Consider the following 15263-nt stretch of genomic DNA (forward strand, 5'->3'; position numbering starts at 1 on the left):
CTGATGAACTATGGTAGTTCCAATTCTGCCATGAATTTGGCATAATGGCCTTGGAGAAACCACTAACCCTCTCTGAGCCTCATTTTTCTTGTAATAAAATGAAACAATTAAACTAGATGACTTCTAAGTTCTCTTCCAGCTCTAAAACACTATACAAATAATAAGATGTCTATAGTGAAATGGCATTCAAAATACCAACTGTGATAATCTAATTTCATTCCAATTATAATACTTTTAAAATAACAAAAAAATGCTTTGTTTTGAGGTACTTTTACAACCTTCACTCCTAGAAACTTATTTTGCAGAAAAACAATTCTTAAATACACTCACCAAGTAAAAGTTTAAATATCAAATGCTGAACATATAATTTATAAAATCTATAAATACTGTACCTTGACTTTGACAAGTCTTTTTGCTGTCTTGATCTTGGCTTCACAAAAGGCTCCTCTGTATTTAGCACTCACATCAGTGCCCACTGTCAAATAGGGAGGCTCATCAAGGGCCTAAAAAATGCAAAAAAATATAATTAGATTTAAACTCTCTAATTCTTTCTCACAATCAGACCTCAGAATAGTGAGCCTAATCTTGTTAAGCTATAACAGTTATAAATGTGAAATGTATGTTAACAAGACCAATCTATAAAATACTATAAATTAAAAAACAAGTAAAATGTTTATCATAAAGACTATTTAAATGTACATCATATAAAATATAAAGGTATCTTATTTCCATTAAATACATATAGTCCATGATATAAATTAGCTCACTCACAAGTATACCCCTCCAATCACTGAATTCATTCAAATATTTATTTATTCTATGACGACTTAAAGAAAAGGGTCCATTGGCCAAAAGCAGATCTTTAAAACTCAAATTCAGAGCGGGGGGGGAGGGGGACGACAAACTCTTCTAATATTTAGGCTCTATCTTAGCAGTCACCCAAATTCAGAATACCTCTGTTATATCTCTATCTAGAAAAGTCTAAGGTAGTATAGTGTAGTGCCTGGTATGGTGGCTCCTGCCTATGATCCCAGAACTTTGGAAGGCCAAGGCTGGAGGGTCACTTGAGTCTAGGAGTTTGAGACCACCCCAAGCAACATAGGGAGAACTTGTATCTACAAAATAAAAAAATAAAAATTAGCTGGCTGTGGCGCCATGCGCCTGTACTCCTAGCTACTTGGGAGACTGAAGTGGGAGGACTGCTTGAGCCCAAGAGGTCGACACTGGAGTGAACTATGATCGTGCCACTGAACTCTAGCCTGGGCCACAGAGTGAGACCCTATCTCCAAAAAGCAAACAAAAAATAATGTAGTATACATAAAGGGAGAAAAATAAGTGTATTTAAACTACTAGTGAAAACTATACAAAGAAATTCAATCTGGAAAGTCCCAAAACTTTGAAACCAAAATATCTCAAATGCTTTAATAGGAGGGGTTCGCTGGATATTTAGTCTTCTACCTTAATATTTATGTTTCTTCAGTTGTGATTTAGTTTTTAATAGCTGCTCTCACATTTTACAATCAGGTACATTTCTACATCTGTATTCTAAGGAGCTCTTCTGCTTATATTAATTCCACAGCCAAAGGAAAATCATGTAAGTAGCTTTTTCCAAAGTGCTTTATAAGAAGTACTACATCCCAGGATGTTCCACCAAAAGGAAAGGAGACAGAAGTTGGGGGAAATTCAGTATATTGAATGAATTACTTCTCTGCCTCAACTTTGGAGATTCATAAATGTAAACTAAAAGATCTGAGAAACCCTCTAATAGAGAAAATGATTACATTTTAACATTTCCCAATCTACTTGTCCAAAGAACTCTTTCTTTTCTCTTGACATCTATTAACATCCTACAGAAATTCCATAGAATATAAAGTGAGAAATGCTGTTATGAGTAATAATTAAAGAATCAAGTTCATTCTGATTTTAAAGTAAATGCTCCCCTAAAGGTTGTGGCTATCATACAGAGTCATCTCTCTCCCAAAGAAAGGGAACGATAGTCTAGCACTGTAACAGAAGCGCCCACAATTGCATCAGGCCTCCACAGCGGCCGCCCGGCTCACAGCCCATGTATTTCATAAAAAGGAAACTTAAAACATGCCAGTTATGCAATTTTTAAAATCAACTTAGGAAAATGCCTATTCATCAGTTCATTTATACTATAATAGGAATATACCCTCACAGAAAGATAATCATTTCTGTACTAATACTTTTTAATTGTTTTATGTTGTTAACTACGACTTAATAACTTTACATTGCTGTTGTACCTACTGAATAAACGCATTTCTACTTTACCTACCTGTCTTAGGTCTCTTAAAATATCATTTTCCCTGGCCAAAATTATGGTTACATTCCAGGCATACTAGTGGCTTTATTTTAGCAAGAATATGAAAAGAGACTCACAGCACTTTGCTCCAAAATCGTAAAAATGGCCACGCATTGGGGCTCACACCTGTAATCCCAGCAATCCGGGAGGCCGAAGCAGGAGGACTGCTTGAGCCCAGGAGTTCGAGATCAGCCCAAGCAACATAGCAAGATCCTATCTCAATTATTTTTTAAAAAAAAAACTTTTATTATAAGGATGGGAAGATTATGTACAGCCCAAGTGATAATGGATGTGTTTGTTAATGTAACTGTGGTAATCATAAAACGTACCAATTCATCATGTTGCACATACTGAATATGTTCAAGCTTTACTTGTCAATTAAATATTTTTTAAAATGTTTTAAAGAGAGAAAAAAAATTTAAGGAAATTTCAATTCACTCTGTGGTTCAATTGGTACTGCGTATTACTGCTATAAAAACCCAAATGATGGGGCAGTCTTCATGACCACAGGCTCATAACTTTCCACAATTTGCAACCTCCTCTATTAACGCATTCTGCCATACTAGTCAGTAAAATTTTATTTTGAGAGACAAACAGTATAGTTAAAAATAAAATTGATGAGGAAACTGAAATTATGAAACACAGAAGAGAACAATAAATCAACTAAAAGTTGCACATTTGTACCTACTGAGGAACATATAAATATTTAGGAATTGATACACTTTAAAATTTTTAATAGATAATTCTGAACAAAACAGGGTATAGAACAGTAACATCTTCAGACTATTAGTATTCAGAAACCCATTTGCGTATTCTTTTCATTAACATTCACAGACACTAGCAACATTTCAACTACAGCAAACTGTAGATTTGCTTATTGGGCAAATTTATTAAAGCTGAATTTGAGAAAGGGGATTCTGCCCCGCAAATTAAGCCCATTGCACATCTTCAACAATATAAAAATCCATGTTGACAGGAGAAGGGTATTAATTACTTCAAATTATTGTAGGGCAAATTATTCTTTTGAAGGGTCATATTTTCTTTCCTTCATGCTAGAACACATGAAAAGGAATTACAAGGTATATAAAGAAAATGCCTTTAGAAAGACTTGCAGAGGGAGGGCTGGGCGCAGGGCTCACGCCTGTAATCCCACCACTTTGGGAGGCCGGAGCGGGCGAATCACGAGGTCAGGAGATCGAGACCATCCTGGCTAACACGGTGAAACCCCATCTCTATTAAAAAAAAAAAAAAAAAAAAAAAAATTAGCCGGGCATGGTGGCGGACACCTGTAGTCAGCTACTCAGTAGGCTAAGGCAGGAGAATGGCGTGAACCTGGGAGGCAGAGCTTGCAGTGAACTGAGATCGTGCCATTGCACTCCAGCCTGGGTGACAGAGTGAGACGCCGACTCAAAAAAAAAAAAAAAAAAAAAGAAAGACAGACTTGCGGGAAAAAAAAGACAGACTTGCGGAAGGAAACCGAAGTCTGATAAAAGCTGCTAAAACTGAAACACATTATGAGAACGGTGTTAATTTGTTATAAAGAGCACAGAAAAGGCCATGATCTGTGTTCTGATCTTACTGCTGCCATCTCTATTTATTATACATCATCTCAGGTAAGTTACTTTTCTGTTCCTAAATTCTCATTTAGCACAATAATTTGAATCTTACACATAACTGTTTAGCAAGCCTATATCAAAGCACTGACATTACAAAGGTGGACAGAATGGGAAGCTTTGAGACATATATAATCATCTAGAATCAAACTATCGAACTATTTTTAAATATCAACCAAAATACGAATGAGACTTTACACAGAAACCCAAATCAAATCCGTAACTGAGGTGGTCAGATTTGAGTATGTAATTTTAGGTGGGCATAAGGTATCACTCTATCATTAGTTTAACATGAGGTAATGGAGCAGACTGATTAATAGCACAGGCTTTCTTTTCTTTTTTTTTTTTGAGACGGAGTCCCGCTCTGTTGCCCAGGCTGGAGTGCAGTGGCCGGATCTCAGCTCACTGCAAGCTCCGCCTCCTGGGTTTACACCATTCTCCTGCCTCAGCCTCCCGAGTAGCTGGGACTACAGGCGCCCGCCACCTCGCCCGGCTAGTTTTTTTGTATTTTTTAGTAGAGACGGGGGTTTCACCGTGTTGGCCAAGATGGTCTCGATCTCCTGACCTCGTGATCCGCCCGTCTCGGCCTCCCAAAGTGCTGGGATTACAGGCTTGAGCCACCGCGCCCAGCCATAGCACAGGCTTTCAAAGCAGAGAGGCAAGGTCTTAATCCAAGCTCTACTCCTTACACCAACTAGATGAGTTTTTGTAGGCTACTGAACCTCTCTAAGCTTCAGCTGCCACATCAAAAAAACAGAGTCAATATTAGAAAGCACTCCATTGTGATGTCTGAGGTAGTCAGCAAGGAAGTTATAATATTATTAAACACTTCATGTGGACAAACAAGTCATTTTATCATAGAAATTCAGATTTGGTTCCCTTCCTTATTTCTTATTATTCAAGGGGCAAAACCACATTTTGGCTGGGCAAGGTGGCTCATGCCTGTAATCCCAGCACTTTGGGGGGCCAAGGCGGTTGGATTACCTGAAAGTCAGGAGTTCGAGACCAGCCTGGCCAACATGGTGAAACCCCATCTCTACTTAAAATATAAAAATTTTGCCAGGTGTGGTGGCGGGTGCCTGTAATCCCAGCTACATGGGAGGCTGAAGCAGAATTGCTTGATCTCAGGAGGCGGAGGTTGCAGTGAGCCGAGATCGTGCCATTGCACTCCAGCCTGGGTGACAAGAGGGAAACTTCATCTCAAAAATAAATAAATAAATAAATAAATAAATAATAAAAAACATTTTAGGCTGGGCACGGTGGCTCATGCCTATAATCCCAGCACTTTGGGAGGCTGAGGCAGGTGGATCACGAGGTCAGGCATTCGAGACCAGCCTGACCAACATGGTGAAACTCCATCTCTACTAAAAATACAAAACATTAGCTGGGTGTGGTGGTGGGCACCCGTCATCCCAGCTACTCGGAAGGCTGAAGCAGGAGAATCACTTGAACCTGGGAGGTGGAGATTGCAGTGAGCAAAGATTGTGCCACTGCACTCCAGCCCGGGCGACAGGGTGAGACTCCGTCTCAAAAAAAAAAAAAAAGTCAGTATAATACAGTAATTAAGAGTACAGGTTCCCAAGCCAAGCACAGTGGCTCACGCCTGTAACCCCAGCACTTTGGGAGGCCTAAGAGGGAGGACTGCTTGAGCCCAGGAGTTCAAAACCAGACTGAGCAACATGGCAAAACCCTGTTTTTACTAAAAATACAAAAATTAGCCAAGCATGGTGGCACCTGCTGGTAGTCCTGGCTATGAGGGAGGCTATAGTGGGAGGACCACTTGAGCCCGAGAGGCTGAAGTTGCAGTGAGCAGAGATCACACCACTGCACTCCAGCCTGTGCGACATTGAGACTTTGTCTCAAAAAAAAAAAAAAAGAAAAGAAAAGAAAAAAAAAGGGTATACGTTCCTAAACTAGATGCCTAGGTTCAAATCTATCCCTTAGTAGTGAGGTGACCTTGGGCTAAGCCACTTAGCTTAAGGCCTCAGCATACAATAACAGTTCTGTCACAAGGATGAGGAGTAAGATGGTACACATAAAATGCTTAGAAGAGGGCCCAGCACACATTGCCAAATAAAGGCAATTATTTTTACTTTACAACCTGGGAGGCAATTGTTTAAAAAAAAAAAAAAAGTTTAGGTCTATATACAAATGGGTTAAATCATAAAAAAATTCCCATATAAATAGAGCAGATGCCAATGTAATTGTGTATACACGTGGGGGAAGAGGAGTTCCTTTAAAATATTTTCTCCCTCATTCAATCCAGACATGAAGCAATCATGTTGAATTCTAGGGGCAAGAGAATGAATCTTAAATCTTTGTGGGGATGCTCCATAACAAAGTGTATCACGACCCCTTAGTGTACCAAGACTGCACCAGTATTTTGAGGCTAATTTACTTTGGTTCAATTTAGAGACATACAAAGAATTATGTCAGCAGGTTAACTAAGATTCTTTTGACCAAGACCAACCCTGGTAAGTATGCATGTCTATCTATACGTAGCCAGAAAAAAAACAACTCTTGCCTTTTCTTTTTGCTCTGTTTCTCTAATTCTGATCAATAGTATGGATCATCTCAGAGGCTAAAATAAGATGTTTTTATGTAGCACCTCCATGCCAAAAAGGAAATTAAACTACTAAATTACCATTCCTTTCTTGAACAAACAGAACAGTTTTCTGGTTGTCAAGGCAACAGCTACCTCACAGTTTTCCAGCATTGCTTAAATAATTATTTTCCTAGCCAGTCTACGAAATGTCCTAACTGGCACCTAAAAACCACTGAATTCCATGGAAACACTAAAAAGCATAAGCCATTTTAAAATTAGCTATTAGTGGATAATAATCCTTCAAGATGCCAAAATGCCAAGGAAGCAGAGAAGTGCACAAATGAATCAATAGTAATCTCTAATGTGTCTCTGGGCTGCAGCACATAAAACACATAAATTAAGTTTTAGAAAGACAATAGTTAAATCTTCAAATGGCTGGCTAACACTGACACTGACTAGGAAATATTCAATTATTCGAGATGTTTTTTAAAAAGCAAAACATGCTAGATGACATTTTATTGAGGTAGTTTCTTTTAAAAAGTAAGGGATTCAAATTGGTTACAGTGCCAATGTAGCCAAAAGAATCAGAAAACAAGCCGGGCGCAGTGGCTCAAGCCTGTAATCCCAGCACTTTGGGAGGCCGAGACGGGCGGATCACGAGGTCAGGAGATCGAGACCATCCTGGCTAACACGGTGAAACCCTGTCTCTACTAAAAATACAAAAACTAGCTGGGCGAGGTGGCGGGCGCCTGTAGTCCCAGCTACTCGGGAGGCTGAGGCAGGAGAATGGCGTAAACCCGGGAGGCGGAGCTTGCAGTGAGCTGAGATCTGGCCACTGCACTCCAGTCTGGGCGACAGAGCGAGACTCCGCCTCAAAAAAAAAAAAAAAAAAAAAAAAGAATCAGAAAACAAGAGTATTAAATTTGATCATAAAAACCATCAGTAGGCTGGGTGCAGTGGCTCACACCTATAATCCCAGCACTTTGGGAGCCCAAGGTGTGTGGATTGTTTGAGCTCAGGAGTTCGAGACCAGCCTGGGTAACAGGGTGAAACCCCGTCTCTACCAGAAATACAAAAATTACAGTGGCATGCATGTATGGTTCCAACCACTAGGGAGGCTGAGGTGGGAGGATCATTAGAGCTCAGGAAGTGGAGGCTGCAGTGAGCCATGATTGCAACACGGCATTCCAGTTGGGTTGACAGAGCAAGTCTGTCAAAAAACAAAACATTTATATACCAAAGGGTGTACCATTTAAAAAGCAAGCTTAAAATGCACGATTTGGTTGGGGGGAATATAAAAACAATGAATATATCGAGGAAATGAAGAAAACCATGGCCGGGCGCGGTGGCTCACACCTGTAATCCCAGCACTTTGGGAGGCGAGGTGGGCGGCTCACGAGGTCAAGAGATCGAGACCATCCTGGCTAAAACGATGAAACCCGTCTCTACTAAAAATACAAAACGTTAGCCAGGCATGGTGGTGGGCACCTGTAGTCCCAGCTACTCAGGAGGCTGAGGTAGGAGAATGGTGTGAACCCGGGAGGCGGAGCTTGCAGTGAGCCAAGATTGTGCCACTGTACTCCAGCCTGGGCGACAAAGCAAGACTCCGTCTCAAAAATAAATAAATAAATAAAAAGAAAACCATGCAATATAACTTCAAAATATTCTCTGGGGCCATTTCTTCTCTCCCTCTTCATGTGGCACTAAGGACACGGATTTGTTGTGAAGGGGTAAAGGCTGAAGAGGCACAAGGACAGAAGCTGAATATACAAGGCAGTGAAGAGGAGGCCTGGGGGAACCACATGGAGGTACAGTCCTGTGGCTGAGGACATGGGTGAGAGCTGAATAGGGAGAGAGGAGATGAGCAGCAAGGCTGGAAGATCCATTACCCGGACCAAATAAATAAACGGACTAATCAAATAAGTAAGTACACTGAATATAGTGGGGGCCATGTTTTTCACTCCAAAGAAGTTAAAATGGAAGGAAGGGAGTGATCTCGGCTCACTGCAACCTCTGCCTCCCAGGTTCAAGTGATTCTCCTGCCTCAGCCTCCCAAGTAGCTGGTATTACAGGCACTCTCCACCATGCCCAGCTAATTAGTAGAGACGGGATTTCGCCATGTTGGTCAGGCTGGTCTCGAACTCCTGACCTCGTGATCTATCCCCGCCTTGGCCCACGTCTTGATTTCTAAATAACTCTCTCCATTAAAAGGTATTAGGATCCTTAGAAAAATGATTGATTTCAAGGTTGGACAGAGAAAAGTACAAGAAGAATCTGAAACATCTTGTGTCAGAAAGTAAAGAAATGGTGCGACTAATGATAGGGACATTTCAAAGGGACACAGAAAGCATCTTGAAGGGGTTTTCCTCTTACTGGCCAAATGGGGGAAAGTTTGAGCATTAAAATAAATATTATTTGTTCTATTATCTCCTTAGGGATATATCAACTTAAGATCTGTGTATTCCACAGTAAATTAATTATATCTCACTTTTAAAAGTTGGTAACAAATTACAATTCATTCAGTAAAAATGAAATCCATGAATCCATATTGACAAGAATGAATGAATTAATGAATGTTTTAAAATGTAGCAAAGATAAAGTTTTTCCTTATACTAAACTGTTAACAACTGTAACAGAACAGATAGAGATTCAACGTTTGGCAACCATCATAAAGGTAGCTGATTCAGAGAGCTATCAAAAGATGCTAAGCTGGACAGGTGGTTTGATGAACAGAATATTCGCATCATCTTTGAATACTACTGAATTATTTTTAGTGGTGTAACTGTGTGACGTTATGCACTGTAGTATCTAAAGAGCAACCTTTCTCTGGTATATCTGCCAAGAGTAATTGGAAATGAGAAAAAGGTAGACAGACCAAAAAGTTGAAGTTATTCTGTTCTATTTATTAGGAATTACACACTGGAGTACAATGGGTGACAGTACATCGTGTTTTAAGCTTGCTCTTAAAAAGTTTGAAGATGATAATGAGTACATATGTAGGTATACATACATGTATACAACACATATTATATGAGTGTGTGTATATAGATATCTATATACATATACAAATATGTGTATGTATCTCTGTGTATACACACACAGAGAGAAAAAGACAAATTAGATACAGAGCAAAAGACATCGAATGTTAACAACTGGTCAGTCTGGTGAAGGAGATTATATGAACTATTTATACAGCACATTTGGAATTATTTGAAAGTAAATTATTTTGTAAAGTAATATATATTTATTGGGCATTTGCATATTTTTCTATTAATTATCTATTTATATTCTTTACCCATCTTTCCGAATTACTCGTTTTTGTTTTGTTTGTTTGTTTTGCTGGATTGTAAGAATTACTGCATATTTTAAAACTCAACCGCGGCCAGGTGCAGTGCCTCACACCTGTAATCCCAGCATTTTGGGAGGCCGAGGCGGGCGGATCACAAGGTCAGGAGATCGAGACCATCTTGGCTAACACAGGGAAACCCTGTCTCTCCTAAACATACAAAAATACTAGTCGGGCGTCGTGGCAGGTGCCTGTAGTCCCAGCCACTCAGGAGGCTGAGGCAGGAGAATGGCGTGAACCCAGGAGGCAGTGCTTGCAGTGAGCCAAGATCACGCCACTGCACTCCAGCCTGGGCGACAGAGAGAGACTCCATCTCAAAAAAACAAAACAAAACAAAACAAAATCTCAACCACTTCCCAAAACACGAAAATCTTTGGATACTATCTATATTTCTTAATATTCTACTTATAATTTTTTAAAGTTTATTTTTGGTTTTTTACATGGTCCTACTGTGTATCTTCTAAAAATTTAAGTTACTTTAGGAGACAAAACTACAAGTTACTTATGAGCAAATTTTAGATCCACATCTAGTAGCAAGAAGGATATTCGCATAGTCACAAATATTAACAGAAGAGTATCTGCATGTTCCTGGAAATTTAAGTAACTCCAAAGAAATATTCTAACTAGAATTTTCTGCCTCAGCAAACAGGTGAGAGAGAAATCGGGAGAGACATTATTGAAAGCCTACTATATTTAAGGCACTGTTCTAAGTATTAAAAAAGGAAAGGAGCTTTCTCATGTAACACAGCCAATCTACTTTGCCTTGAGAAGAGGTTGTCATCTTGCTAGTGAGATCACAACCATATTCAAATGCAAATGAATCTCCTTTGGAGTAACAGCACTCTCAGAACATAAACTTTCATGATATGGAAATTAGAGGAGCCTAGTGGAGGATTCAGGCAGTTCAAATTTCAGAATACAAAGAGAAATAGAAACTGCCATTATTATGGCTTCATGTATCTGGGCATGTTGGTAACAACTACTGGTATGGATTAGAAGGCAATAAGTACAACATTTTTTAATATAACAAGTCACTAAAGACAGCATCTGGAGAACATTTATAAGAGTTTGATTTTTTTAAAAATCCTTAAAATCCCTACTGGGCCAGGCCTGTAATCCCAGCACTCTGGGAGACCAAGGCAGGAGGACCACTTGAGCCCAGGAGTTTGAGATGAGCCTGGGCAACACAGCGCAGAGGCTCACAACTGTAATCCCAGCACTTTGGGAGGCCAAGGCAGGTGGACTGCCTGAGCTCAGGAGTTCAAGACCACTGTGGGCAACGTGGTGAAACCCCATGTCTAGTAAAATACAACAACAACAAAAAATTAGCTGGGTGTGGTGGTGGGCACCTGTAGTCCCAGCTCTGTGGGAGGCTGAGGCAGGGAGAATCACTTGAGCTGGGGAGGTGGAGGTTGCAGTGAGCTGAAATTACACCACTGCACTCTAGCCTGGGTGACACAGTGAGACTCCATCTCAAAAAATAAATAAATAAATAAATAAAAGTAATTGCAAAACCACAATTACTTCTGCACCAACCTAATAGTTCTTTGCTATCCAGGTGTACAAATGACCCAGAAAATGTTTACATTAAATCTTTTTAGCTCTCTGTATGAAATGAAATGGCAGAAACTCTGATAAAACAATTAAAGTATATACCTTTTGAATTTGGTCATTTGTGTATATTACTTGATACAAATAATCAGTTTTAAAAATTTAATTTTTTATTCTATGCAGAGAACTTGCAAACTAGACCAAAGAGAATTTCGGAGAAGTCCAGTTTGATATATACTCGTATAGGGGTAAAAGGATATAGAAGAATAAGGCCATAATTTGTGTAAAGAATATCTCAGCCCAGCTATGGCTGCGATCTGCAACCTATTAGTTGACTGATCTTTACTCCCTGATTCTCAGTTTCTCCATTTCTAAAAAGAGAGTAAATAATACCTTCTGCCTTAAAAACACTTTACATATAAATGTTAAGTCTGCTGCAGACTTATCTTTGAATTACGATAATCATGTTCTAAAGTAAATGCATACTAAAAACAGGCACAATGGTAAGAGTAGGAAAATCCAACACCAGGCCTAATTTGTGTGTGTGTGTGTGTGTGTGTGTGTGTAGACTGCTCTACCTGTTCAATGACTATGCATACATGAGGGACCCAAGAAATCATATTTTAACAAGTAAAATAAGGACAAACTATCTTACAGATGACCAAATTTTTACAATAAAGAAGCCCACACAGCTTTACAAAGACTAAGTCGCTAACATGACAAGTATCAATTACAAGTTATTTCTCTTAACAAAGAGATATGTTCTGGCAATATGCTTTGCCAACAAGTAATTCATTAGACTGGTAGCCACCTGATCCAAACTGGGCCAATCCGTTTTTCTATCCTAGGAAGTTGAAGCCAGGTTAACCAATTAGCTGGTAGAGAAAGGATATGATGCAGCCTATGGTAGCCATTTTCTGGCATGCACAGGGAGAAGCAGAGAAAGCCAGTCTGCTGAAAGGAAGTAAGAAATAAAACAGATGCAGAGGGGAAAAAAGTGCACATAAGAAACTGCGGGTTCTCTGAGTGACTGAGAGAATAGCTAGCCTTAGTTCCTGCTAGCTTTCCAACTGCCTCCTCAAGCCAAACTGGACTTCCCCTCTTTGGGTACCATGAGATGCTCTGTACCCTTATAATAGATTCTCTTTTCTGCTTTTCATCACCTGAAATGGGTTCTATTACCCATAACGAAAATAGCTTTAATTAAACCCATCAGATGCCTATTATCAAAATAGAAATAATATAAAATATAGTTACAATTCCACAAACATTAATTGAGCACCCACAATGTCCTGGGATATTCAGAACTTAGATCACATCTAGACAAGTATTAAACCAATTCCAGTTTAAATTTTTAAAAGCTAAACTGTCAAAATATACAAAAATCCTGGGCTGGGCACAGTGGCTCATGCCTGTAATCCCAACATGCTGGGAGGCCAAGGTGGGAGGATTGCTTGAGCCCAGGAGTTCAAGACCAGCCGGGACAACATGACAAAACCTCATCTCTACAAAGTATCAAAAACTCAGCCAGGCATGGTAGCACACACCTGTGGCTCCTAGCTAGTGAGGAGGCTGAGGCAGATGGATCACTTGAGCTTGGGGAGTGGAGGCTGCAGTAAGCTGTGATCACACCATTGCACTCCAGCCTAGGTGACAGAGAGAGACTTTCAAGAAAAAAACCTTGACCAGTAAGAAATAATGAAACGTGAACATACGAAGCAAAAAAAAAAAAAAAAAAAACAGGTTTTTTAAAAACGCTATTCAAGGTCATCAGATCATTATAATAACATTAGTAGCATTAGCAAACTAACGCTAATTAGTAGCATTAGCAAACATTAGTAAGATATAATCTCTGGCTATCTTTTTTTTTTTTTAATTGAGACGGAGTCTTTGCTCTGTCGCCCAGGCTGGAATGCAGTGGTGCGATCTCGGCTCACTGCAAGCTCCGCCTCCCAGGTTTACGCCATTCTCCTGCCTCAGCCTCCCGAGTAGCTGGGACTACAGACGCCCGCCACATCGCCCGGCTAATTTTTTGTATATTTAGTAGAGATGGGGTTTCACCGTGTTGGCCAGGATGGTCTCGATCTCCTGACCTCCTGATCCGCCCGTCTCGGCCTCCCACCACGCCCGGCCTGGCTATCTATTTTTAAAAATCAGCTTTTAAGCCCTTACCAGATGGGTCTGGCCCTCCAATCTTATTGAAAATATATTTACACTTATTAAAAAACAATAGTTTACATCTTCCATAGACACTTACAATTCTACTCATATTTTTCAAAGTTATAAACTTTTACCAAATAAAAAGAAAAAATAAAGCAAGAATACTAATTGTCATGGTGGTGCACACCTGTAGTCCTAGCTACTTGGGAGGCTGAGGCAGGAGGATTGCTTGAGCCCAGAAGTTCAAGGCTGCATTGAGCTATGATCACACCACTGCACTCCAGTCTGGGAGACACAGCAAGATCCTGTCTCTTTAAAAAAGGAAAGAAAAAAATTACAAGTTATTTCTCTTAACAAAGAGATATGCTGGCCAGGCGCGGTGGCTCTCGCCTATAATCCCAGCACTTTGGGAGGCTGAGGCAGGAGGGATCACCCGAAGTCAGGAGTTGAGACCAGCCTGGCCAACATGGTGAACCCTCATCTCTACTAAAAATACAAAAAATTAGCGGGGAGTGGTGGCAGGTGCCTGTAATCCCAGCTACTCGGGAGGCTGAGGCAGGAGAATCGCTTGAACCTGGGAGGTGGAGATTGTAGTGAGCCGAGATTGTGCCACTGCAATCAAGTCTGGGTGATAGAGCAAAACACCGTCTCAAAAAAAAAGAGAGAGAGAGATGTTCTGGCAATATGCTTTTGCCAAGAAAAAGCCTGAGCAACATAGGAAGACGTGCCTATACAAAAAATAAAAAAATTACCTGGGCGCGGTGGCACACGACTACGGTCACAACAATTCAAGGGGCTGAGGCTTTAAGAAGATCACCTGAGCTGAGGAGGCTGAAGGTGCAACAAGCCATGATCGTGCCACTGCACTCCAGCTTGGGTGGCAGAGAGACTCTGTCTCGAAAATTTAAAGATTTCAGAGGCTGGGTGCAGTGGGTCAAGCCTGTAATCCCAGCACGATGGGAGGCCGAGGAGGGTAGATCACCTGAGGTCAGGAGTTCAAGACCAGCCTGACCAACATAGTGAAACCCAGTCTCTACTAAAACATGTAATCCCAGCTACTCAGGAGGCTGAGGCAGGAGAATCGCTTGAACCTGGGAGGTGGAGATTGTAGTGAGCCGAGATTGTGCCACTGCAATCAAGTCTGGGTGATAGAGCAAAATACCGTCTCAAAAAAAAAAAAGAGAGAGAGATGTTCTGGCAATATGCTTTTGCCAAGAAAAAGCCTGAGCAACATAGGAAGACGTGCCTATACAAAAAATAAAAAAATTACCTGGGCACGGTGGCACACAACTACGGTCACAACAATTCAAGGGGCTGAGGCTTTAAGAAGATCACCTGAGCTGAGGAGGTTGAAGGTGCAACAAGCCATGATCGTGCCACTGCACTCCAGCTTGGGTGGCAGAGAGACTCTGTCTCGAAAATTTAAAGATTTCAGAGGCTGGGTGCAGTGGGTCAAGCCTGTAATCCCAGCACGATGGGAGGCCGAGGAGGGTAGATCACCTGAGGTCAGGAGTTCAAGACCAGCCTGACCAACATAGTGAAACCCAGTCTCTACTAAAAACACAAAATTAGCCAGGCATGGTGGCACATACCTGTAATCCCAGCTACTCGGGAGGCTGAGGCAGAAGAATTACGTGAATCTGGGAGGTGGAGGTCACGCCATTGCACTCCAACATAGGCAACAAGAGTGAAACTCCATTTCAAAAAAAAAAAAAAAAATCGTAG

At 40.6% G+C, this 15263-nt stretch overlaps 1 protein-coding gene across 5 annotated transcripts in view; it reads right to left on the minus strand.

Moving 5' to 3' along the window:
• ARID4B (AT-rich interaction domain 4B) overlaps window positions 1-15263 on the minus strand; it is a 162102-nt gene that overhangs the window by 96390 nt on the left and 50449 nt on the right. For all 5 annotated transcript variants that reach the window (XR_004058871.1, XM_010384652.2, XM_010384651.2 and 2 more), the window contains one exon: window positions 393-503. Coding sequence is in view for 4 of the 5 variants with exons in the window: in XM_010384652.2 (XP_010382954.1) it covers window positions 393-503 (111 nt within the window). In the remaining variant the exon portion in view is untranslated. The remainder of the gene's footprint in view (window positions 1-392; window positions 504-15263) is intronic.

Source organism: Rhinopithecus roxellana, chromosome 8, assembly GCF_007565055.1.
Source record: "Rhinopithecus roxellana isolate Shanxi Qingling chromosome 8, ASM756505v1, whole genome shotgun sequence".
Lineage (NCBI taxonomy): Eukaryota > Metazoa > Chordata > Mammalia > Primates > Cercopithecidae > Rhinopithecus > Rhinopithecus roxellana.